We start from the raw sequence: 24,333 nt of genomic DNA on the forward strand, positions 1-24,333 counted from the left end.
ACAGGAGTGGTTGGATCACAGGACTATGAGCCAGAAGGTTCTCAAGTTCTAATCCTAACTTCCTGCATGGTCTGTGACAAGTCCCTCTTGGACTGAGGGTTGATGCTAATACAGCAGATCTGAGTTCAATACCTAGTTCTATCGGACTTGCTGTGCAATCTTGGCCAAGTCACAACCTCTCTTTCCCTTAGTTTTCAATCTGAAAAATGGGGATACTACCTCTTTCCTCCCATCCTTTGTCCATCTTGTCTATTTAGATTGTGAACTCCTTTGGGCAGGGACTGTCTCTTACTCTGTATATGTACTGCACCTAAGACAATGGACCCAGGATCTTGGTTAGGGCCTCTTGCTGCAATGTAATACAAACCAAATGAAATCACCTCTGAATTGTTTTCATGCATCGTCAATTTCACTGTTTCCCATATGTAGCTAGCCAGTTCCCCCCTTTGTCTAGATGTTTCACACAAAGTATCTTTAAAATAGATAGTTTAATTAAACAAAACACAAAAATTTGCAAAGGGTCTCAGGGGTAGGTGTAGTAACTGAAGCTACTTTAAACTAATTAAAAAAATTAATTAGATTTCAAGGTGAGGGCATCTCTGACCTCTTATTTTTAAAGTTTGGCTATATGTAATATGCAGATACTGCTTACCTACCTCATAGGATATTTCTGAAGGGCTAATTAGATAATCATCTGAAAAGAACTTTGAAGATGAGAAGTGCGATACAAGTAGTATGCAAGACGGGAACAGCAGCACTTCACTAACCTCTCAGGAGCTGTGAAAGCTAAGCTGTGAAGAAGCTGTGCAGGGGAGATAGCCAATAGATTGCTCAGGAAGAACCACCATCATGTGGAGCAGCCTTAATTGTGCTTATATGTTTCTAAGAGTCACTTTACCTGAGCAAACGCAGCCTGATGAAACTGTCTGGGGAGAAAGGGGAAGGAAGGGTCATGGGAGAAACACAGCTGCCTGGTGATGAGAGTATTTCCTTGGATGATTTTTTGCTGGATAGCCACTGGATAATTTCCATTTTTATATATAAAAAGGTGCTTTTGAGGATTTTCTATTTATCCAGGGAAGTTATTTCATTTTTGGCTTTGTACTTTTATTATCTGCAGTGTGCAGATGGGCCCTAGTGCAAAGTAATTTAAAATTAAATACAGTATCTCCTGGGTAGGCTAATGGGAAGTCTTCAGAGTCCAGTTTGGGACGCTCTGACTTCCCCTTTAAACCATCCCACTTTCACGGTAATTTTTGAACGAGGACTGGATACAGCTTCCATCACCGAAACACCACCAGCATAATTCATTCCCAAGCAGCACTGAGGAGTTGATGGGAGGCGCTAACGGTATTTGCAATGGTCTGATCAGCTCTTCTCAGTTGTAGCCACACAACTCCAAGCAACAGTAGCCGAAGTGGACTACATTTGAAGCAGTCATCTAAGATGAAAGACTTGCTTCCATGTCCATTACCAATAACCACACAGCATATTCATTTAATAGAAAATTTCCTCTTTCCTATTTATTTTCAGAAGGTCACAAATATCATCTTTGGCAATTTTATTTTGAAAAGGCTAAATACAACCAACTTTCCCCTGCTGGACTGACACAGGATCATCAGAACCCTCAGCATCAGCATCCCTGATGGAAATGGTACAGTAAGACAACTTGCCTGTCATCCTGCCTCTTGGTTCCTCGCTCATAGGCCGAAGATGGTGGGGACAACGACTCTCTCCGTTTCTTCTTCTCTTTACTCTGGCTCTGCCTCTCAGGGTCTCTCTCTCTGCTCTGGTTTGGATTCTTTGGGGTAGCAGTTTGGTCCCTATGACCAGCTGCATCCCTCCCACGATCTCCTGTTAAGCAAGATGAACAAAAGGAAGTAGTCTTTACATTTCAGAAGGTTTCTGCTTTCACCTTTGCTGCTGTTGTAGTAGGTGTATTTTTTGGTCCATTCACTCAAATGAAATGCAGGATGCCCTATATTAGCATTACACTATAGTTATGGCTGAGACAATACTTTCTTTTTAACCCCCTATTTTTAGTGACTTCTCTCTTATGTCTTTTATTAGATTTGAAAAGCATCTGGCCAAGAACTCTAGGAGTTTTTAACGCAGGGAAGCATGCAGTGTGTGGGGTAAAACTTGAATTTTGTCTCCAGATGAGCCCAGGAGACAAAGTGCACTGGCAGAGCGTGCCTTTGTATTAATCACTAGGGACATGTTTTGACACTACAGCCTCTTTCATATACAGTTTGAACATAATTGCTTCCGTAAAACCCTTTTAAACAGAAACAGGTCCCAATCAGTATTTACACATGTTGACACAACACAATATAGTCCTTCAACTTTTTGGCACTCTATAGCTCTTACAATACTGTCATTTTTCACAATCGATTTGTGCACCCTGAGTTTACAGCACTGACAAGTTACTATAACAAGGAACTGTCATATTAATGATAAGACACTTGCAGTGAGATAGTTCATGATATTTTTGAACTGTTATCAGTGATTCTTCAATAGTGCTCTCCAGAGGATACGCTGGCTGCCTGCAAAACAGTGTCACACTGATGAAGCATTGGTCAGTCTGCAAGGAGTGATGCCTTCTGCTAACTGTAAGCACAGTCTAGGATGCTTTTCATAATGGCCAGAGGTTTTTCAGACCAACTACCCCCACCCCCAACACTTACCTGTACCCTGATTCCTGTCTTAGTCAAGGGTGGGTCTTTTGGGGGTGGGTGGGGAAAGGGAAATGAAGCACAATCAAAATTACAGAGGTACCAAACACGCAGAAGTGACCTGGAGAGTAAGGACTGCAGGAAACAGGGACATTTGGCCCCATAAAAGAAGAGTCTCCTAAAAGCTGTGAAGAGAAATTGTTTTATAGAATCAGAATTTAAGACCACTGAAGCCCATCTGATGATTTCTACACCTAGCCCACAACTTCTCTCTGAACTACTAATGAACAGCATGGATTTAGTACAGATTTACATGTTACAAAGTGCAGATTTTATAATTATCACATTAGGAGAATTTCTTTAACAGTGTCCTATTTCATTTTACCTCTTTAATAGTGTCTTAATATTAACGTCTCCTATATGGATACCAGACGGAAAGGCATAGAAAGAGGAAAGAAAAGTGGAGAAGATGCTCTAAGAGAGGACCTTGATTTTATAAAATGGCCCACATTTTGAAAGCCACAGCATTATACCATAAGAGAACTCTGAAGTGAATGTATTATCACGGTATGAGTGCACATATAACTTATCACTGTGCTGTACTGTATTAATAGCTAATTCCTTGAGTGCTCATATCTGAGTCATTGCAAAGCTGAAAATTTGCAAGGACTTGGGTTGTGCAAATGTCTAATACATCCAACACATCTCAAAAATTCCATTAATTCTTCAGGGTGCACCGGAGTATTTTCTAACAGAAAAACTACACTTTGGCAATGTCGCTAGCACAATTCAATTAATTTGTCAAAGGTCACCCAATCAATGTAAATTGTAGCATGAACTGCTGTTTGTGAAGAGCAGTGGAGTCGCTCTTTCTGCAGTGCTCGAGAATAACCTCTTTAGTTCCCATCTTTTTTAAGTCAGGAAAAAAACAACAACCCAGGCTCTTAATCCCTGCAAATGGGCAACATAGAATCATAGAATATCAGGGTTGGAAGGGACCTCAGGAGGTCATCTAGTCCAACCCTCTGCTCAAAGCAGGACCAATCCTCAACTAAACATAAGGTGCCCAGAGCATAAGTCACTTTCCACAAACGCCCCCATGTCATGTAGCACTAGATGTAATTTAACATCTTATTTTAATTGATTTTGTTCTTGTGGGGTTGTGCATAAATAAAAAGTAACAAGCACTATACACCAGTTTTGAGTTCTCCCTCTCCCTGTGGAACAGTGAGTAACAGGTGCAAACACAGTCTGAGCTAAAGTTACAAATAAGTAACCTGGTGAGACAGAACACAATTGCAACCCAGGGGTACAAACGGCTTCTGTTTCTTGTTTATATCGAACTCCAGTATGCATGGAGATCCTTGGACCCAAGTATGTAAACTGAGCTTGGAAACAATGTTCTAATCTTACCTTTTACCCAGGCTATGGTATTATTCTTAAAGTTGGTTTAAACGCTTTTTGGGCCCACACACATTGGTCTGCTGAAAAGTGGTTTTAAACTGGTTCACACACAAGACTTGAGACCTGGTGCGTAAAACACCTGAAGCTGGGGACCCACAAGAGGAAGATATTCAGTTAACGGGAGGTGCACTGTATGGAGTCCAATACCAACAGGCACAAAGAGAAACCTCCAAGTTTAAAGCCCCCTCTGTCCAGGTACTGATAAGCCTCTGTACATCCCACTCTGAATTTCCTTACTGTGATCAGATTACGTATGAGCTGTAGAGAGGAACGCTGGCCTCCTGGTTAAGACACTGGGCTGGGATTCAAGAGATCTGGGTTCAATTCTTAGCTCTACCATAGACTGTGTGACTTTAAGCAAGTCATTTACTCTCTGTGCCGCAGTTCTCTATCTGTAAAATGAAAATAGTAATATTTCCTTTCTCCCAACGTTCACCTAGACTAAACGGTTTAGGGCAGAAACCGTCTTGGACAATGTGTACGTACAGCACCAACCCCAAGGGATCCCTTAAGCTCCACCGTAACACATATAATAAAGTGATTTTGTGTGTGCGCGCGCACGCAACCTCTCTGATAAGCATTCAACTTTAGACACAGGAAAATCAATCCTCTCTGGAGGAAATTACACTTTCAGCTGCTACTTGAAAGGTATCCTTGACTACCTACCACTACTCTCCTTTTCTGCTTGACTCTTCTTCGGGATTCGATACACCTCCTGCAAAGCAAGCCAGAAAAAATAATCAGATTTTCACGTGGACATTGAGACTACTGCTGATATAACTGTGGGGTGGGAAAGGTCACGTAAGTCCCCCAACTTTGTAAACAATAGAATAAAAAGGTCCAGGTCTCAAAATGCAGATATAGTTCTAAAAACATGGCATAGTGGTGGATCCTATTTTATTTTCTCTCAATATCTTGTATAACAAATCTGTTTGGTTTACACAACCATACTAAGTGCTACAGTCACTCTCTGTCAGCAATCCAAGTATGTCAGCAGAGGATTCAAGCCAGCAGAATCTAAAGTTGCCATCTTTCCTGTTTACTAAAAAATATATGAAGTTGGAGATATACTGAAATAAAAGTCAAAGGCTGCCTTTTCTAAGGGTAAACCAACCTCTGACCTGAATTAGCTCATACACTAGAGAGCTTACAGTGCCGCAGTTGTATCAATGCAGCTGCTCCGCTGTAAGCTCTCTCATGTAGCCACTCTAAGGGCTTGTCTACACTGGCACTTTACAGAGCTGCACCTTTCTCACTCAGGGGTGTGAAAAAATACCCCTGAGGGAAGCAAGTTTCGGCGCTGTAAAGCGTCAGTGTAGACAGTGCACCAGCGCTGGGAACTGCACTCCCAGAGCTGGGAGCTATGCCCCTCGCGGAAGCGGCTTTTTTTCTTGTTTGTTTTTTTAAGAGCACCGGGAGAGCTTTCTCCCAGCGCTCTACCATGACTACACACAAGCCACATTTAAGTGTGGACTAGCCCTAAGCGGACAGGAGAGAACTCTCCTTTCGACCTAATTAATCCCCTCCCAACGATGGGTGATACCTATGTCGGCAGGAGAGGTCACATATGATGTGACTGATCAGGCCAAGACAAGCGTTTGAGCTAAGCAGAGCTCTTCAAGTCTGAGGGCTTGTCTACACTTACATTTTATAGCGCCCTAACATGCTGGCTCAGGGGTGTGAAAAATCAGCGCTTTAAATTGCTAGCACTGGGAGCGTGGAGGTGGATTACCAGGAGCCCAGGGAGAGCTCTCCCCCAGCACTCACGCGTGACCACACTTGCACTTCAAAGAGCTGCTTTCCCGCAGCAGCACTTTGAAGTTTCTAGTGTAGTCATACCCTGAAAAAGGCAATCACAGAGCCCTGGTCTACGCTAGGACTTTAGGTCGAATTTAGCAGCGTTAAATCGATGTAAACCTGCACCCATCCACACGATGAAGCCCTTTATTTCAACTTAAAGGGCTCTTAAAATCGATTTCCTTACTCCACCCCTGACAAGTGGATTAGCGCTTAAATCGGCCTTGCCGGGTCGCATTTGGGGTACTGTGGACACAATTCGATGGCATTGGCCTCCGGGAGCTATCCCAGAGTGCTCCATTGTGACTGCTCTGGACAGCACTCTCAACTCAGATGCACCATTGTTTGCCGTTGCTCTGACGCAGGGAGGGGCGACTGACGACATGGCTTACAGGGTTGGCTTATAGGGAGTTAAAATCAACAAAGGGGGTGGCTTTACATCAAGGAGTATTTCAGGCAGGACTTCATGGAGGGTTCCAATAAGAAATGGTGCACCTAAGTTATTGTTCTTATTGGAACAAGGAGGTTAGTCTGGCCTCTGATTGATACATGGCTAGATTTACCTAGCTGCACCTTCTCTGTGAGTGACTGCAATGTGACCTAGAGGAATGAGTCCCCTAGACGGGGGGCGGGGGGATTTGCAAATGAGTACAAAACAAATCTGGTCTATTTCTTGTTTTGATACACTCCATCTATCTTTTACATCTTTGACTGGCACCAGATGGTGCAGAAGGACTGCAAGCCATTCACATCTCATGGCTGCTCAGCAGAAGATGGTACAATAGGACTGCTAGCCATCCTCATCTCTTGCCTGCTCACCATAAGATGGTTCAATAGGACTGACTGCAGGACTAAAGAGAATGCCCTGATCAAGTCACTCCAAATTTAGTCCCTGTTCCCATCTCTGCCCAGGCGCTCCTGATCGACCGCACAGAGGCGACCAGGAGCACCTCGGACATCACGATGATGATGGTTATCAGGCCTATTGCACCGTCTGCTGCCACAAAGCAATGGGTTGCTGCTGCTGTGTAGCAATGCAGTACCATGTCTGCCAGCACCCAGGAGACATACGGTGACCGTGAGCTGAGCGGGCTCCATGCTTGCTGTGGTATGGCGTCTGCACAGGTAACTCAGGAAAAAAGGCGCGAAACGATTGTCTGCCCTTGCTTTCACCGAGGGAGGGAGGGAACGGGGGGGCCTGACGATATGTACCCAGAACCACCCGCGACAATGTTTTAACCCCATCAGGCATTGAGATCTCAACCCAGAATTCCAATGGGCAGCGGAGACTGCGGGAACTGTGGGATAGCTACTCACAGTGCAACACTCCGGAAGTCGACTCTAGCCTCGGTACTGTGGAAGCCAAGTTAATGCACTTAGAGCATTTTCTGTGGGGACACACACACTCGAATATATAAAACCGATTTCTAAAAAACCGACTTCTATAAATTCGACCTAATTTCGTAGTGTAGACATACCCAGAGTGTGTCAGCTAAATACAATGTGGAACAGATTGGGAAGCATAGGAGTTAGCTTGTTGCAAAGGACCATTCAAAATGAAGTGGCCCATTAACACCTCTGCAGTCATAGGACAAGGGTTAGCCATGTCTACACCAGAAACCTTAGGGTATAGCTACACTTGCAGAGTTTTTGCACTGTAAATTTCACTGGTGATAGGGAACCAAAGTAAAGCGCAGGTTTGTGTACTCAATTCCTCAGGTCTCAGAGAGTGTTTACATTTGCAGCACTTCCATCCCGGATGAGAGCAGCACTTTAGGGCAGCTATCCCACAGTGCATCTCTCTCCATTTTGATGTGGGTCTTATGGGAAGGGCAGGGGGGTGATGGCGGGGCATCCTGGGTCCCTGCACAGCCTCCTCTCCCCAAACACTGATCAGCTCCAGTAGCTCAGCATTGCTCCAAGCAGGGGATCGTTTGCTCTGTGGAGCAGGCATTGTCATCTGGCCAGATGATAGGTGAGCACTTGCCAAGAAAACAAGAAGGGGATTTTCAAAGTTCCCAGAGCTTTACAGGGGGAGGGCTGGATGTCTGTTTACCTGGCATCAGAGCTGCTGGCCAGAGTGGTCACCTAGGCACTATGGGATATCCTCAGGAAGCTAAAAACTGTGTAAACAGGAAAAACATCTTCACTTGCACATCACCGCAAAAGCATCACTGGTAAAGAGTTGTACGCCTCTCGTGGAGGTGGTTTTCTTTTTGCGGTGAAACTTCTGAGTCAATGGCAGAGCAATCTGCTGTCAATTTAGTGGGTCTTCACTAGACCCGTTAAATCAACCAATGCATTGATTGCCGATCGTCAATCCCCCCGGTAAGCATGGGCGGTAAGCATAGACAAGCCCGTAATTAGCACTAGGCCTCTTGGGGAAGTAGATTACCTATGCTGATGGAGGAACCCCTTCCATCAGTGCAGGTAGCATCTACACTGAAGCGTTACAATGGCATACCTGTGCTGCTGTAGCATTTTAAGTGTCGACAAGCCCCCGGACTTGAAGAAGAGCTGTGTGTAACTTGAAAGATTTTCTCTGTCTCTTCCACTAACAGAAGTTGGTCCAATAAAAGATATTGGCCAGGTCTACGCTACAGACTTATATTGGTATAACTGTTGCTCAGGGATGTGATAAATCCACACCCCTAAGCAATGTAGTTATACCAACATAGTGCTGCATACATGGGGGACTATGTCAACAGGAGAGCTTCTCCCATCAGCATAGCCACAGTCTCTTGTGGAGGTGGATTAACAACTCTGACAGGAGAAGCTCTCCCATCAAGACAGTAGCACCTTAACTGACAGGCTGCAGCTGCACTGCTGTACATGAAGACACGCCCATTACCTCACCCACTTTGTATCTCTCTTATTTTATTGTCAATGATCACGCCCCTGCAATCGGCACTGAAGTGAAATACAATGGATTATGCAGAAGCCAGTACAAATTCCAGTTCACTCTTCAGTAAGTGCATTGGCTCTAGAGGGCTAACAGCTAAATACTTATCAGGAAAGCATTCCTATGTAGAAAGGGTGCTTAAGCAAATGCCTAAGTGTCTTCCTGGGCCCCAGAACCATGTTTGTGAAACTGGGACTGAACTTATTTATCTGACCCTCTCATAGCAAACAGTTGCAGCATATCCACACAGTAGGATTTTCCAGGAAAAAGTGCATCACCTGTGCATGGCCATACCTTTCACGTTACACAATTGTGGTTCAATCAGCCTACTCCAGGAAAATACAGGCAGCTATCCCACATGGTCTCAGCTGCTGGCACAAAGCTTGTGGGTGTTTCTCAAAAGACATATTTTAGAATCTGGTATTTCGTATGCCGTGCCCAGACGCTAACAGCCTTATTGGACATAGTGAAGAAAAGAAACCTGCTTCATGATTTAGGCAGCTATGCTTTCAAGCATTAAAGTCTCAAAGCTGGATTGCCTAGCATTGAGCAAGGTGGAAATGCTAACATGTAACCCCACCTGTAGAAGGTGATCTCTCTGTATTGCTGACCTGACCTATGCGATGACGCTCTGGGTCAAGCCTGGCTTTACCCCAATGGCAGAATAATAGCGTGACCAGCTACTGCGAAAGGAATTTCATGAGGAAATTGGATGACTAAGCACACTCTCAGCATTCTCTTTGCATGGAGCTAGCCCCGATGCTTGAATAAGACCATGCACCGGGTGAAGAGAACTGATTTGCACTGTGGAGGTTGGCTACCAACACACACTACTGTTCCTTGACCTACACGTAGAGCGCAGGGAACTCATCGGCAGTCAACACTGTTTAACTGTTCACACTTCTACCACAGAGACAAGGTGGGTGAAGTAATAGCTTTTATTGGACCAGCTTCGGTGGGTGAGAGACATGAGCTTTTGCAGAGCTCTTCTTCAGGTCTGGGAAACTTACTCAGTGTCATAGCTAAATACAAGGTGGAACAGATTCCTCAGCGTTAGTACAACTGCTAAGTACTGCTTATGCTGAACAACCTGTTCCATCTTGTATTTAGCTGTGACACTCTGAGTAAGTTTCCCAGACCTGAAGAAGAGCTCTGCAAAAAGGTCGAAAGCTTGTCTCACTCACCCACCGAAATTGGTCCAAATAAAGATATTACTTCACTCACCAGACCTGCTGACAGCAATTCCGGGCCCCAGGGCAGAAAGTCTATGGCCCACCCCCCAGAAAGGGATTACGACACTACTTTTTATGCTATTGATAACACATTAGAACTCACTATACGTAAGTTGTGGCGTTGCTTGATCTAGTCAACTTTTTTCCCAGTTACATACAGCACCAGTATTAAACAAATTGTGAGACTAAATATAAGATGTAGAATGTGTTATTTTGAATTATATATTTAAATTAAATACATACATTATGGAATGAAATTAATTAATATATAAAACATTTAAAGAAGCACAAAGTAAGAAAACACCTGAAGTATCAAGTAGGCTAATTAAACACCTAATCGTGATTCATGTGTAATCTAAAGACAAGGAAAAAACTGATATGCAAGATGTAACTGAATATGACCAACAAAGTCAAAATATACAATACAATACTTGTGCAGCTGGTGCTGTGGGACATCAACACCCAGAGCAATGAGGAGATGGCAGGCACGATGCGCCACATCTACCGGGAGATCTGAGCGGTGGAGGTGGCCCCTTATCCTGCGCTCGTAATAGCAGCTTGTGTCAGCCAGTGCTCGTGGCTGCGAAGCGGGGGCTGGCCCCACCTGCCTCTTGGCAAACCTAGGGCAGCTCAGTTGGGTGGCTGAATTTGCTGGTTTGTGTGTGGCAAGGAGCTGCAGCCCTGGGGGGAGGAAATCTGGTAGCGCAGAGGGAACTTGCTCCTCTTTCAAGTCTCCCTGTCCTCAGCCCTGCAGCCGGAGAGCCAGCATGGCAGGCACAGCGGCTCCCAAGCAATCAGAGGAGGCAGCAAGCTCCGCGGTCCCCAGGCGGCTGTTGCTAGCGCTCTGCCAGACCAGCAGGGTGCAGCAGCGCTCTGAAAAACGGTTACTGGCACCAGGAGGGACGGCGCTCTGTACAGAGCGACAGGAAACGGATCTCTTTTTTTTAATCGTAATTTTTATTAAAAAAATACGTATCTATCCCATCAGCCTTTTAAATCACTGGGCCCCTGACCCCACTCCCCTCCCCATGCCGGTCACTCACCGTGTCTCTCTAATATCCTGTGACCCACACGGCTACTACAACACTGCATACTTCTACCACAGTAAGTCTCATTGTCTTGCTTGATGACGCTTGCAAATGTCCCTGAGATAATGGAGGGTTTTGAATACTTTGAGGGACATGTCCCCATTGCTCTAGAGGTATTGAAGAAGCTCACTTTCCCCTACATAAGGAGTTACCATGGGTAAAGTGACATTTTTGCCATATTTTTGATTACCACCACATTAAGACGAAAATGAATAATGAGGATTTCATAGTGAAGGTACTGGGAAAGTAGAACATTTCTTGCTTTTACTCTACTGTGCACTGAATACCTGCTTCGAAAATTAAAAATAAATTCATTTTCTTATCACAATATTATTCTGTGGCAAAACCTGCTTGTCTTTGGTGTTTCTAACACAGGTGACATTAGCCACCTTGTTTTGGTAATTTCTCTAGCACTGATCTTGTCAGAATATCTTTATATGGCAGAAAGATGGTCTTGTGTTTAGGGCACCAGGCTGAGGCTTGGGAGACCAAATTTCAATTCTCTGCTCTGCCACAAACTTCTTCTATGATCTTGAGAAAGTCAGCGTCTCTGGGCCTTAGTTCCCCGTCTGTATAATGGAGATTGTAGCACTTCCCTATCTCAGAGGGTGTGTATGAGGATAAATCCATTAGAGATTGTGAGATGCTCAAATACTATGGCAATGGGCCCTAAAATAGTGTGTTGCAAACACCAATACAACTCTTGGAACAGCATTTGGCTGTGGCTGCCTCATTAAAAGGAGTGCAAAATCTATGGGATCCTACCATAATCAGTTTTTAAATTCAGAGACTACATGGTCTAGTGCAGTGGTTCTCAACCAGGGGTATGTGTACCCCTGGGGGTACAAAGAGGTCTTCTAGCGGGTACATCAACTCATCTAAATATTTGCCTAATTTTACAATAGGCTACATGAAAAGTGAAGTCAATACAAACTAAAATTTCATATGACTCGTTTACACTGCTCTATATACTCTACACTGAAATGTACGTACAATACTTATATTCCAATTGATTTATTTTATAATTATACGGTAAAAATGAGAAAGTCAGCAATTTTTCAGTAATAGTGTGCTGGGACACTTCTGTATTTTTGTGTCTGATTTTGTGTAAGCAAGTAGTTTAAGTGAGGTGAAACCTGCGGATACGCAAGACAAATCAGACTCCTGAAAGGAATACAGTAGTATGGAAAGGCTGACAGCCACTGGCATAGTGTATCCAGTACCACTGGGTGCTCAGGTCAGTTTCAACTGCTGTGCCTCAGTTACCCCCATTTTACATGGGGGACCTATTTACTTCACATGAGTCTTGAGATAATTAGTTAGAAATTCTACAGCACTTTCCATTAGGGGTATGAACACTGGAACTATTATTGATTACAGTGTAATTTTTTTAAAAGCAAAAATAGACCCTACATATTTTCATTATTTTAAGGGTAGTTCAAGTTTCAAACTTAATTATCCAGCAGATTCTTGAAACTAAAACCGCCAAAAAACTCCATCTTATTTACTTTTTAGAATTCTCCTTGCTACTTTAAGTATTTACCCAACACCTGTTTAGCAAGGAGTTCATCACTTACACAGAGCCTCTCACCTGCAGCCATTTTACTAGGGTTTGTGCACTTATCAGATCTCAAGCTAATCAGGACTGGGCCTGGCCAGTACTTGGATATGAGTGCCACAGGAAGTAGGGCTAAGGATTCATGCTTCTCTGAGGCATGAACCAATGTCACAGCATAGCATTAAGGGTTTTGTGCTGATGGATGTGTTGCCTCTCAGATGAGACATAAAACAGAGGTCCACTTGTGGTCATTAAAAATCCCAGGGCATTTTTTACCATGGTAGATGTGTTAGGCCTCTGATTCTAACCAAATTCCATCTCATGTAATTACATTTTATATGCATACAATTTTCCCTGTTCCAGATGACTTGGTATTTTTCTTCACTTCCTGGCCTATGCTATTGTTTGGTGTTCTTTGTATGCTATAACTTGATTCCATGCCCAGAGCTGGTTTCATTGGTAGGTGAAGTGAAACCAATATCCCTTATCTACTTCAGAGATGTCGAGGTTAATGTCTAAAGTATTTTTGCGGTCTCTGAATTAAAGGTGCTACAGCACTGCAGAGTATTATTAAAGGTGCTATGTAATTATTTACTTCATACTTTGCACTTGACAAACTCTGTACAAATTATTATTAAAATAAATCACTCTCTTTCTCTGAGGCTCCAGGCAAATCCTAAGTGATGCATTTATGACCTCCAGCAATAACATCCACAACAACACTTAGTTTGTAATGTCAGATGAAGACATCGCTGCAGGAACAAAGGGGAGAAAGCCAGTTTAGGAGAGAGAACTCAGAACTGATTTTGTGTGTGCATTTTACTCATCTGGAATATAAATTACACACAAGTGCAAATTTCTTAAAATTTTGAACTCTTTAGGGCATGGATTGTCTATCTAATGTGGATAATGCATAGTACATTTTTGGCATCAATAGGATGGTCCGTGAAATGCCTTTTACGCCTAGCACTACTTTCATCCTTATCTTAGAAGATTTCTAATGAGTATGTCACAGTTATATCTAGGTCCCAGAGCAGTTAATATAATAACAGGAACCTTTCTATGTCTTAGTAGTTAAAATGTCTATGTATTTTCTTTTCTATGAACTAGATCTGTGCATTCTATTTTGGGCCCTGAGCTTGTAAACATACACACATTTAGTTTTACTCACATGAGTAAGGTTAATGGAACTACTTATGTGATTAAAGTTAAGCACATGAATAAGTGTTGGCAGGGTTAGAGCTTTAGATTGCAATTGTGATTAGTGACCTAAGTGTTCTTGTCAAGTGCCTCTGGATATGTTTAGTAATAATTATTTAAATGAAATGTTAACCAATTGTATAGCATTATGGATTGTGAAACATCTTTCATAAACACTAATGTTTTAAATTGTATACTATTTAAATATATTTGTTCTTATTGCACTCATTACTTGTAACAGAATATGCATTTCATGATAATGATCCTATAATATGTGTAACAACTTGCATATGATGAGTCAGTCTGTAGTGCTGCATTCTGGATCAGCGATGTTTTCTTTATAATTTTCTCCTGTTATTATTTTAGTTTCAACTCAGACCAAGACCCTGCTGCTACTTACAGGGCTAACTGGAATAGCTAATGGAGAGCTTCTCCACTCCATGCCTTTCCCAGACCAATTAAAGTTAATTAACAAGAACAGAAACTAAATTTAATAGTCTGTGAAAGTAGAATATGTGATGAGCTAGCCATTTTCTGGCTGTGTAATACTGAAAGTCAGGTGAAAAGATACAACAGCATTACATATTGGGAAAGAAAACTGACCTATTGGAAAGTAACAGAGGCAGACTGTTATGTGGGATGCTGCCATAAAGCGTGAGGGCTATAAATGTAGGCCAGTTCAGAGTATTCTTAAGCAACTGTACCCCTCTATTACAAGTGCCTCCATAAAACATGTCCTCTTTCAGGTCCACAAATGCTAAGTCATGTCAGTAAATGGTGGTCACCACCACATCACTCAAAAGAGACTAGGTTAGCGACCCCATGTTGCTTTATATTTGATTTTTGTTTACTTAGGGCTAGATTCTGCTAATGAATCGACACAGATACCCAGTTGGAACCTCACTAAAGTCAACAGAACTCTGCACAGCACAATGGTCCTTACCCTGAACCTGTCAGCTCCTCTGAACAGGGTCTTTCCATTGGGTGTTGTTCCGACACTGAGTATACTGACAGTGCTTCAGTAATCATGTCCCAGATAAAGTGCTGCACTATTTTCAACACAGCATTAACGAAAACCTTTTGATTCCAAAGGCAGGAAAGACTAAACTGATGGCTAATAACGTGATGTCTACACAAAATAACATGAAGAGGCTTTTCTGCCACTGTGATTGAGTGCTGGCAGTCTCTTTTGTATATTTCTATAATGCAGCTGCACTTAAACATTAAAAAGTTAATCTCTGCTTAACCTCGGCATTCAAAATCTCAACTCTAAGTCCGTTTAATTTTTTAAAAGTTCAATACAAAACTTAATTTAAAAGGAGGCTGCAATACTCAGCTCAGCAGTCTGAGAGTTCAGAGAATAAGTGCTTGTCACCATGAATAAAAAAATAAGTTCATATTCTTCTAAAGTTTTAAACATTTCATTATTCACTTCCCTGTTTAGAGCTGGGTGCAGTCATCTTGCTCAAAAGTGATGTCATTTGAGATGCTGTCATCAAGCTAGCTTCCAACCTGCTTTAATGGGTTAGGGTCAGAAGTAAAACTAATAAATACTTCAACAAAATGTTTATTTTAAAATACTAAATATCTAAGTTTTTATTATTTAAAGCTGGTTGGAAATTGATTTACAGCCTTTTCCACTGGGCTTCCCAGTGTCACAAAATGACATCACTTTTGGCAAAGTGTTTGGCTCCAGCACTAGACTTCAAAAACCCAATAGCCATGAAAAACCACATTTTGCAAATTTTACTGATGGGGAGAAAATGCTTTTTGTCCCACTCGGCCGAGTGCACAAATTTCCTTTCAATTAGTTAAATCAATGTTTAAGAAATCCTCAAGAAAAACAACTCACTCTGCTTAAAATACATTAGTGCAAAGAGTAACTACCGGATAACTAAGCAAGTACTATTGCAGGTCCAAAACCACAGAGTGTGTTTCAGATACTTTTAGTTGTTTGGTTTGGTTTTAGTGTTAGCCTCTCTTTATAGGGGGGAAAAATAATCTTTATTTTTGCCTTTAAACAGAATTTATAACAGTGCTTGAAACAGTAATTTCAAATATTTTTTGCTGAGTTTTACATACTGATTTATTGGCTTTGATACAATTTTTGAAGAATGAATCCTATATAAAACATTCCCATTTGAATTGTAAATGGGGAAAAAGTAAATGGGGAAAAAGTAAATGTTTTGTTCAAAGTATTTTTGCTTGAATGAGAATAAGATTTCATTTTGCAAGATATTAAGATTCAAGGTAGACTAATTGTGGGACTCTGGATATATTTTAAGTCTTATACTTTCCTTGTCCACACTAGGAAATTAGGTTGGTATAACTACATAGCTTAGAGATGTGACAAATCCACATTCCAGAGCACTGCAGTTAAACCAACCTAGCCCCCAGTGTAGACGGCTCAAGTTAGCACACCCAACTTTCTCCACTTGAGCTAGATGCTTGCGTGAGGCCAGATCTACACTACAGGCTTATACTGGTATACCTATGTCACTCTGGGGTGTGAAAAATCCACACCTCTGAGCAACCTAACCCGTGATGTAGATAGCACTATGTTGGCAGTCAACATAGCTACTGCCTCTCGCAGAGGCGGATTAGCTACGCCGACAGGAGAAGCTCTCCCATCAGTGTAGGAGCGTCTTCACTTACGCACTGCAGCTGCACTGGTGCAGCTTTTTAAGCGTAGACCTGCCCTGGGAGTGCAAGCACACAGTAATCTAATCAGCAGTACATACTGATTATATTAGCAGAGTGATTGGATTAGCTGCTGAGCAGGTCTAACTCCAGCTGCTGCATCCCAACTGCATTATTAGCTCCAATGTTAACTGCTAATAATGCAGTTGGGATGCAGCAGCTGGAACTCAAGCTTCTGCCTGCATCCCGATGGACTAGCTGGCTCAAATTTAGAGCTCAACTTCACTTGATCTAGAGATGTGTGTGAGTGGATGGGAGTCACGCAGGGGCAAAACTCAAGTTATATCTCCAGCTAACAATGCAGTAAAGATGAGCCCTTTGAGTTCCTTACGTGTAGATTGGGGCTAACATTACTTGCCTTCCTTATCCAGGTGGATAAATTCAGTGATGTTTGTGATGCTCACCTAGTACAATGAGAAGAGCCACAGAAAAGTCTAAATAATTTTTCATATGCGCTTATTCATGCATTGCTATCATGTATTTGTGGACCAAAAAAAACCGGTGCTGGGTTTATGATTGTGTTTATAGAAAATATACACACACACCACTCAGGAAAAAAAAAAAAAATCAGTGGGAACTTCCTGTGTTAAAAAAAAAAATTATTAAAATGCTAAGCCTGTCCTAGCCCAATTTTTGCACCATGGCAAGATATGTAATTTGAAAAGTTAACAAAAGGTCGAAAAGAACAAGATCTGAAATGGCTCACACAAAGAAATCACAAGTTTGCAGAGAAGAACTTATTTAAGTGTAACAGAAGCAGGAAGAGAATATGTGAGAGAATATGTAGGTCTGGTGGCCACCAGAGTATAAAAAGAGCAGCTGTGAAGGATAAAGACACTGCAGAGAGGCTAGATGACGCCTGTGCCCTCTATCTCCATTACCAAGGATACTGAGGATATGCAATGCCAGGCTTACTTATCTATGCCTCTTCATACTGGAGGGAGTGGTAGGCTTAAGGACATTATTTATGTAGATCCAGTGCCAGCAACTGGAGTAGCAGCTGCGAAGTGGCTATAATGCGGCAGCGTGCACTGCCAACGATTTCAGCACCCCCACCCCTCCACCATCTTGCTGCCCAGAAGAAGCCAGTTTACTTGGGTCATGTATGCAGAAGGGTTAGTCTATACTCTGTGTTACACTAAATCCTATCAATTTCCAAGGGAACTTAACATAATAAGATTTGTAATACAATGGTCCCATTGACACTTAACACACGCAGCTCTCAGGAAACACAAAAAATTGGGTAGAATAGTACTCAAAATGAGCCATTTAGTATGGCTAAAATAGAAACAGCCTGAAAGTAAAAGGGAAGAGGTAGGTTAGACTCTAGGAACTGGATTCCCCAAACCCCACAAACCATTAGGCTAATTAGATAATGGAATTTGCCAAGGCAGTTTACTGATAGAGCCCTGCAGATCTGTGGATATCCACTTTATATCTGTGCATATCTGTATCTGCGGTTGTATTGTTTACCATCTTTGCAGATCTGATGTGGATCCAAATTTTTGTATCTGTGCAGGGCTCTGGTTACAGAAACTTGGTTATTAGAGGTCTTCTAGAGCTACAAAGACTATGACAAGAACAAGGGCTCACCTAACAAAAACAGCACCAATACATTTACAACAAATTAAGGGAATATGGCTTCATGCAGTATATTTTCAGTTTATGCAATTTACTGCTGCAGGTCATCATGTATCCAAGGTCTATGGCTGTACTTTAAAACAGATGGATATTTTATGACCATTAAAAACATTTTCAGCTTTGCAGACCAAAATAAAGGTAATCTAGCCTCATGGTTCAGGGCCTGAAGGAGGTCATGCTGCAGCGGTCAGGAAGGTGCTTGCCCTCCCCATACACAGCATAGCACAGTTAGCTTGGTGGCACATCTTCCTCTGAAGTAAAAGATATTGGCCCCTGTTATAGGTGGGATAGCAGACTTGATGGATCAGTGATCTAATCGGATTTGGCAAACCGTATATCCTTATTTAACAACTTAAAAGTTTAACATAGAAGACAGTCCTGAACTAGCACATGGCGATGAACTAGATTGGGGTGGCCAACCTGGGGCTCCGGAGCCACCTGCGGCTCTTCAGACGTCAATACGCGGCTCCATGTCTAGGCAACAACTCTGGGGCTGGAGCTACAGGGGCCAACTTTCCCATGTGCCGGGGGGCGCTCGCTGCTCAACCCCCGGCCCTGCCCCCACTCCACCCCTTCCCGCCCCCTCCCCTGAGCCTGCACTGCCCTCGCTCCTCCCCCTTCCCCCCAAAAGCCTCCTGCACACCACAGAACAGCTGATGGCACTGATCGGCAGGCACTGATCGGCAGGGCTGCTGGTGGGCAGGAGGCGCTGGGAGCAGGGGGAGGCTGATGGTGAGGGGGGTGGGCAGCTGACCTATTATTGTGGCTCTTTGGCCATGTACATTGGTAAATTCTGGCTCCTTCTCAGGCTCAGGTTGGTCACCCCTGAACTAGATGCCCCAGGGGCTTCTTCCAAGGCCTAAAGGTCAACGTCCAGCAGATTTTGAAGGATTCACTGGTCGAGCGGTCTGGCAAGCAGACGCATGTTATATAAAGTGATGAATCAAAATTATTCTCTGAAAATCATGTGGTGATCAAATGAGATGCAAACCAGATAGAACGCCAGTGAAAGGCTGATTTCATTTTTGAAACTGAGGAGTCTAACTTACATATACATAACGACTGAATCAACGCAAGTTGCCACATCAAGTGCCATAACAATGTCCATATGCTTTTCTACCCTCTTTCAGAACAATTTTTGTTTAACAGGATACCTAGAAAATTAAATACAAAATAATAACCTTAAAGATCTAATTTAAACTGAAGGAAAAGCAATAGTTAAGACTGCCAAGTCTGTCCCTAAATCATCCTACTGGGTCTAGGTAAGGCAGCATATTTGAGATCATTCTGCAGCTCTAAGGAAGGAGTATCAAGTTTAATGGAATTTTCTTTTAATGTCTCGCTAACAGAGTTTAATTTTTTTTTCATTTAGCAGGATAGAACATAGATGAAGAAAAGACATTGGACAATTAAGACAATGAATATGAATGTACGAAAGTTACAGTACAACAGGGAAAGAGTAGAACTCAACAAACCAAGGATGAAGGCTGGTCTGGTGTAATGAATATGGATGAACAAATGTTACTATATGGGGAGAACGGTAAAAAGGTAATCATGTATCTTCACAGGTATCTCAGCATGCTAGAAGACTGCAGTAGAGTAACTGCTCATTTGACTCTCTATTTTGAACTTTTTCCATCTTCTGATTATGAAAAATCTGTATTTGAAACTCGTCAATAAAACTGGGTACTGCCACTTTCATGCCTACAAATCCATTCACACTTCAGTTTGTGCAGCTACAAAATCACACAAACACTTCTCTGGAACTTGTATCACTTGGCAAGGTTTGCAAATTAAGGGGGGAAATTACCAGTTGCATGGACTTTTTAAAGATCCGTCTATGTCTAATTACAAGCTCAAGAATAAGAAGAAACTTCAGTTTTATCAACAATATTTGGTCACTGCTTTCTGCTCTTCAGTGCCAAAACAGAGCTAGCAGATGCTGTCCAGAGGAACACAATAAAAATGCAGGAAATAATATGTGCACGTATAATTCCACTAACCTAGATGCGGCGCATGGCATCACATTTATCATTTCTATTTCTGTCCCTCTCTCCTCCACCTATTGTTTCTCCTCTTCCTCTCTACCTCGTTTTGCTTATTCTCTAAACCTCTTTCACTAAAAACATTGGCTTCTTTTACAGCCACTGAATCAAAGCTCGTTGCTATTGTGTTCTCTTCCCTCCCATCTTCCCTTATTAATTGTGAATACTTTCTCCATCCCAGTCATAACTCCCCTCTCTTCTCCCCCCATTCCACTTTCCTCTTCCCTGCTTGTCTGTATCATGTGCTGCTCTCATTTTCTTTGAACAGCTCTCCCCTTTCTCCTCTAGTCATTCTGTGGACACCATGAGCTACGAAGTGACACTTGTTATTGCAAGAGCTACCAAGCGGGGGGAAGAAAAACGAAGCAAGGAGGTGTGGGCAGTGCAGGCTAAATAAATGCGAACACGGTTGAGTTAGATTACCCACTAAGCAGAACTATATTTTCATATGTATTATATGTAATTCATATTTTTCTTAATTTGAGGTTGGTATTTGTATAAGGTGCAAGACAGCCATCCCGGGAAATGGAGTTTTATCTATAGAATAGGTATGGCCTGAGAAATTGTACTTGTAAAGCTTCTCAATGCTGCCTCAGTCATGACTTGGAAACACCATTTCTAGGGGCGAGAGGATAGGTTCAGTCTGCACGGGCCAATCAATCCTTCCCATCTCTGCTCAGGCTGCTAATAATCATGCTATCTGTGATTTTTTTTCTAAATGGATGAGGGCTCTTTTATGCTGATACTGGGAAGCTGACTGCAACAGAGACCAAATCCATCTCACCTAGGCCAAAATTAGGACAATTACTTAATCACTGGTTTCAGAGTAACAGCCATGTTTGTCTATATTCGCAAAAAGAAAAGGAGGACTTGTGGCACCTTAGAGACTAACCAATTTATTTGAGCATAAGCTTTTGTGAGCTACAGCTCACTTCATCGGATGCATACTATGTCTTCTGCAGTTTCCACAGTATGCATCCGATGAAGTGAGCTGTAGCTCACGAAAGCTTATGCTCAGATAAATTGGTTAGTCTCTAAGGTGCCACAAGTACTCCTTTTCTTTTTACTTAATCACTGCTGACCTCTGAAATATTTTCAACTGTGACCCAGAGTTCAAAGCTAACTTAACCTTTACTGATCCCATGAGATACCCAGTTCAGAACGGTGCTCAGAAAAGTACTATAAAAAATGAGTACGCTGTAATTTAAGTGCATGCTCTAGGAAGCCTAACAGCTATAACCTAATGCTTTTGACCTCTCACCAAGAAGGTTATGAGATTGTCTGCATACCCAAAAGTATTGTGAAGAAAGATGCCAGAAGCTTAGCGCCACCAGCCCTACAGAAGTGCATATATGATGCTAACTTTATTGCAACACCACAAATTGAGTTGCTATTGCCAATTCTGTTAAAGTAACTAAATTCTCTCTGAAAAGCCTTTTGAGATTATTAGTATGAAAGAAAACAATATAAAACAAAATTGAAACTAATATTTCTAATACTTTAGGCTGCTGAGTTCAAACCCAGGCAGGGGAAGTCTCAGCTAAGAATCCACAAGAGCGAGACTGTCTTCAAAATATCAGCACTGTTAAAATGAAATAACTAAACTTAAAGTAATAAATATAAAGTATTTGATAAGATAAAGATTGAGGAAGAAGATCAAAAGAATCTGTTGAGGAAAGCTCAGCCCTTTCCTATAAAATACTGTGATCCTCCTAACACCATGAGCTTTTGCGAAGTGTAAACGAGTGTGAAAACACCCCACAAATTAGGGTTAATGGTCAAGAACACCAGCCCCCTCAGATACCACAAGGTGAAAAGCACTGGAATCATTAGCCATCATGCACCATACAGTATTCATAATAAATGTAACTAGGTACTCATCAGTCCCACAGGGGCCTTACCTGTTTCCTTTGAATCCTGTTGTACAGTAGCACAGTCCAGGTTCTTGCACAGGCTAAAGAGCATATAAGTATTGCATTTAACCACCACCTGTTACCTACTGTGTGTTCACCGACCCTTCCGGTACATTTTCAGCATCAGGAGATACATGCACCATTTCCTCTTCCAACAGGAACTGTGTGCAAAAGCCTATGCTGAAAATTTACCTCACTGGATATTGTGAATGTTTGTGTTGCAATGAGGTATGTATTATCAGCCAATATTTCGCATGGGTTCAGGCGTCAAAACGTACAAGGCCTTGCAACCCAAGGCAGCTGTCCTGTGTATAGAGGTATATAAAAAGATAGCTCACTTAATCCTTTCATGCCAGGAGTAGGGATTTTCCCGGAGCGACATCCATTGCCGGCAATGGACGCACCAAAATAACGTCGGCATCAATGAGTTAACCACCTCTGTCCTCTTTTCACCTATTATATTTCTCATGCATCATCCAGCTTCCCAACCATCTTCCTGTTTCTTCACAGTATGCACGCTATGTTCTCTCCCTTCTTCAGCACGGAGTTGAAAATGGAGTTGAGAAAAGGAGACACATGGTCAGCTGGTGATGTTAACAAGCTCCTTGCTGCCCTGAGAAGCTGGATGGAAATGGTTGAAATTACAAGGGGGTCATCATCAAGATCGGGGAGGACATAGCTTAAGTTACGAGATTTCACAACCTCCCACCCACCCCTCCTATGGCACTATTATTGCAGATGACTCAAGTTCCACAACTCAATGAAAAACCAGCTTAAAAGAGCTTGGAAGCACCTGAAAATTCACCTTGCTGTCTTCCTGCTTTGGTGATGGGACAAAGTTGATGGGAAGACACACCCAGCTCCCACAGAAAGTCTAAAGGATCAGGAGACAAGGTAACTATGCATCCCCCTTTAATCTAGAATATGAAACTCTACTAATGGCCTTCCTGTAGCCTAAAAGTCTTAAGACTTATCAGCCATTTCAGAGCTCTAGTATCTTGGCCTGACAGTTAGCCCAAAAGACAATATGCAATACTCTAACAGGTGAAAGTTGGACAGAAGCAGTTAACTCTTTTAGTGCCATGATAAAATACAGTACGGAATACATCCAGAGGGTCATCACAGTTCCCCAAGAACACTTGGCAGAATAAAAAGGTTTTCACAGACTTAAGGCTTGCTTCTGATTTCAGATACATGGTACATTATAATTCAAGTACCACAAAACCAGCTGTTGGGCAAATATACCCATGTACCCAAGATCAGAACTTTAAACCATGTTACATAAGGTTATTAGTGTCCTCAGAATTATATCAGATAAGTTGCAACAGGGCAGACCCCATAGGGAGGAAGTCAATCCACATCTCAAATAGCAAATTTGATGGGTAATGATTCCATAGCTGACCACAGGCTTCAGCCAGTGGGTTTAGGTAGCTGAAGTCTGGGCTACTCCAAATTCAACAGAAACTACAAGTGTGCTGGGAGTCAGCACTTGGTGTTAAAATGACACTGTCAGGTCAAATCTGGTCCCAAAATAAGGTTTTATAAATCTTAACACCATTAGAACGCAAGATTTTCCTTAAAAACTTCAATAAAATTGGTTTTTGAAACAATTATTCCCCAACTGTGTTTGCAACTCAAACAATACAGCATGAGATCCTGAAAATGAAAGTGGCTAGAAAGAGTATAAACAAAAAGAAAGCTGAATAGTCCATAACTGTCCAAGGTGAGAAAAATTCAAGAACAAAACAGCATAAAGTGAATAACTTTTTTTTAAACTTTTCAGTTTTTATAATACATGGTGTTAATTACATAAGGAAAATGTGTTTTGGGTTTTTTTTTTTAATATTTATTTATTTATTTAACCTGACAGTGTCCCTTTAAGTGAAGAAATCTTCAACCCCCGATTAATTAAACAAACTGCAGACTAAAGCTGTTAACCAATATACTGTAGATACACAGGTTTAAAAAGGGGGGAAAATACACACAAACTTATTTGCATATATAAACATATTTTAGTGCCAGGTTTCAGAGCAGCAACGGTGTTAGTCTGTATCCACAAAAAGAAAAGGAGTACTTGTGGCACCTTAGAGACTCAAATAAATTTGTTAGTCTCTAAGG

General features: G+C 42.1%; 1 protein-coding gene across 5 annotated transcripts in view; it reads right to left on the minus strand.

Moving 5' to 3' along the window:
* The window catches only part of SETD2 (SET domain containing 2, histone lysine methyltransferase), a gene marked incomplete at its 5' end in the record, with an annotated part of 151,353 nt that overhangs the window by 59,311 nt on the left and 67,709 nt on the right, over positions 1 to 24,333 (minus strand). For 4 of the 5 annotated variants that reach the window (XM_084620147.1, XM_084620146.1, XM_084620145.1 and 1 more), the window contains 2 exons: positions 1,674 to 1,854; positions 4,806 to 4,854. In XM_084620147.1, coding sequence (XP_084476273.1) covers positions 1,674 to 1,854; positions 4,806 to 4,854 — 230 coding nt within the window. Of the gene's footprint in view, positions 1 to 1,673; positions 1,855 to 4,805; positions 4,855 to 22,553; positions 22,837 to 24,333 lie in introns of those variants that run through there. The other variant, XR_014710376.1, reaches the window with a different exon arrangement.

The sequence above is a fragment of the Lepidochelys olivacea genome (assembly GCF_965140295.1).
Source record: "Lepidochelys olivacea isolate rLepOli2 genome assembly, chromosome: 2".
Lineage (NCBI taxonomy): Eukaryota > Metazoa > Chordata > Testudines > Cheloniidae > Lepidochelys > Lepidochelys olivacea.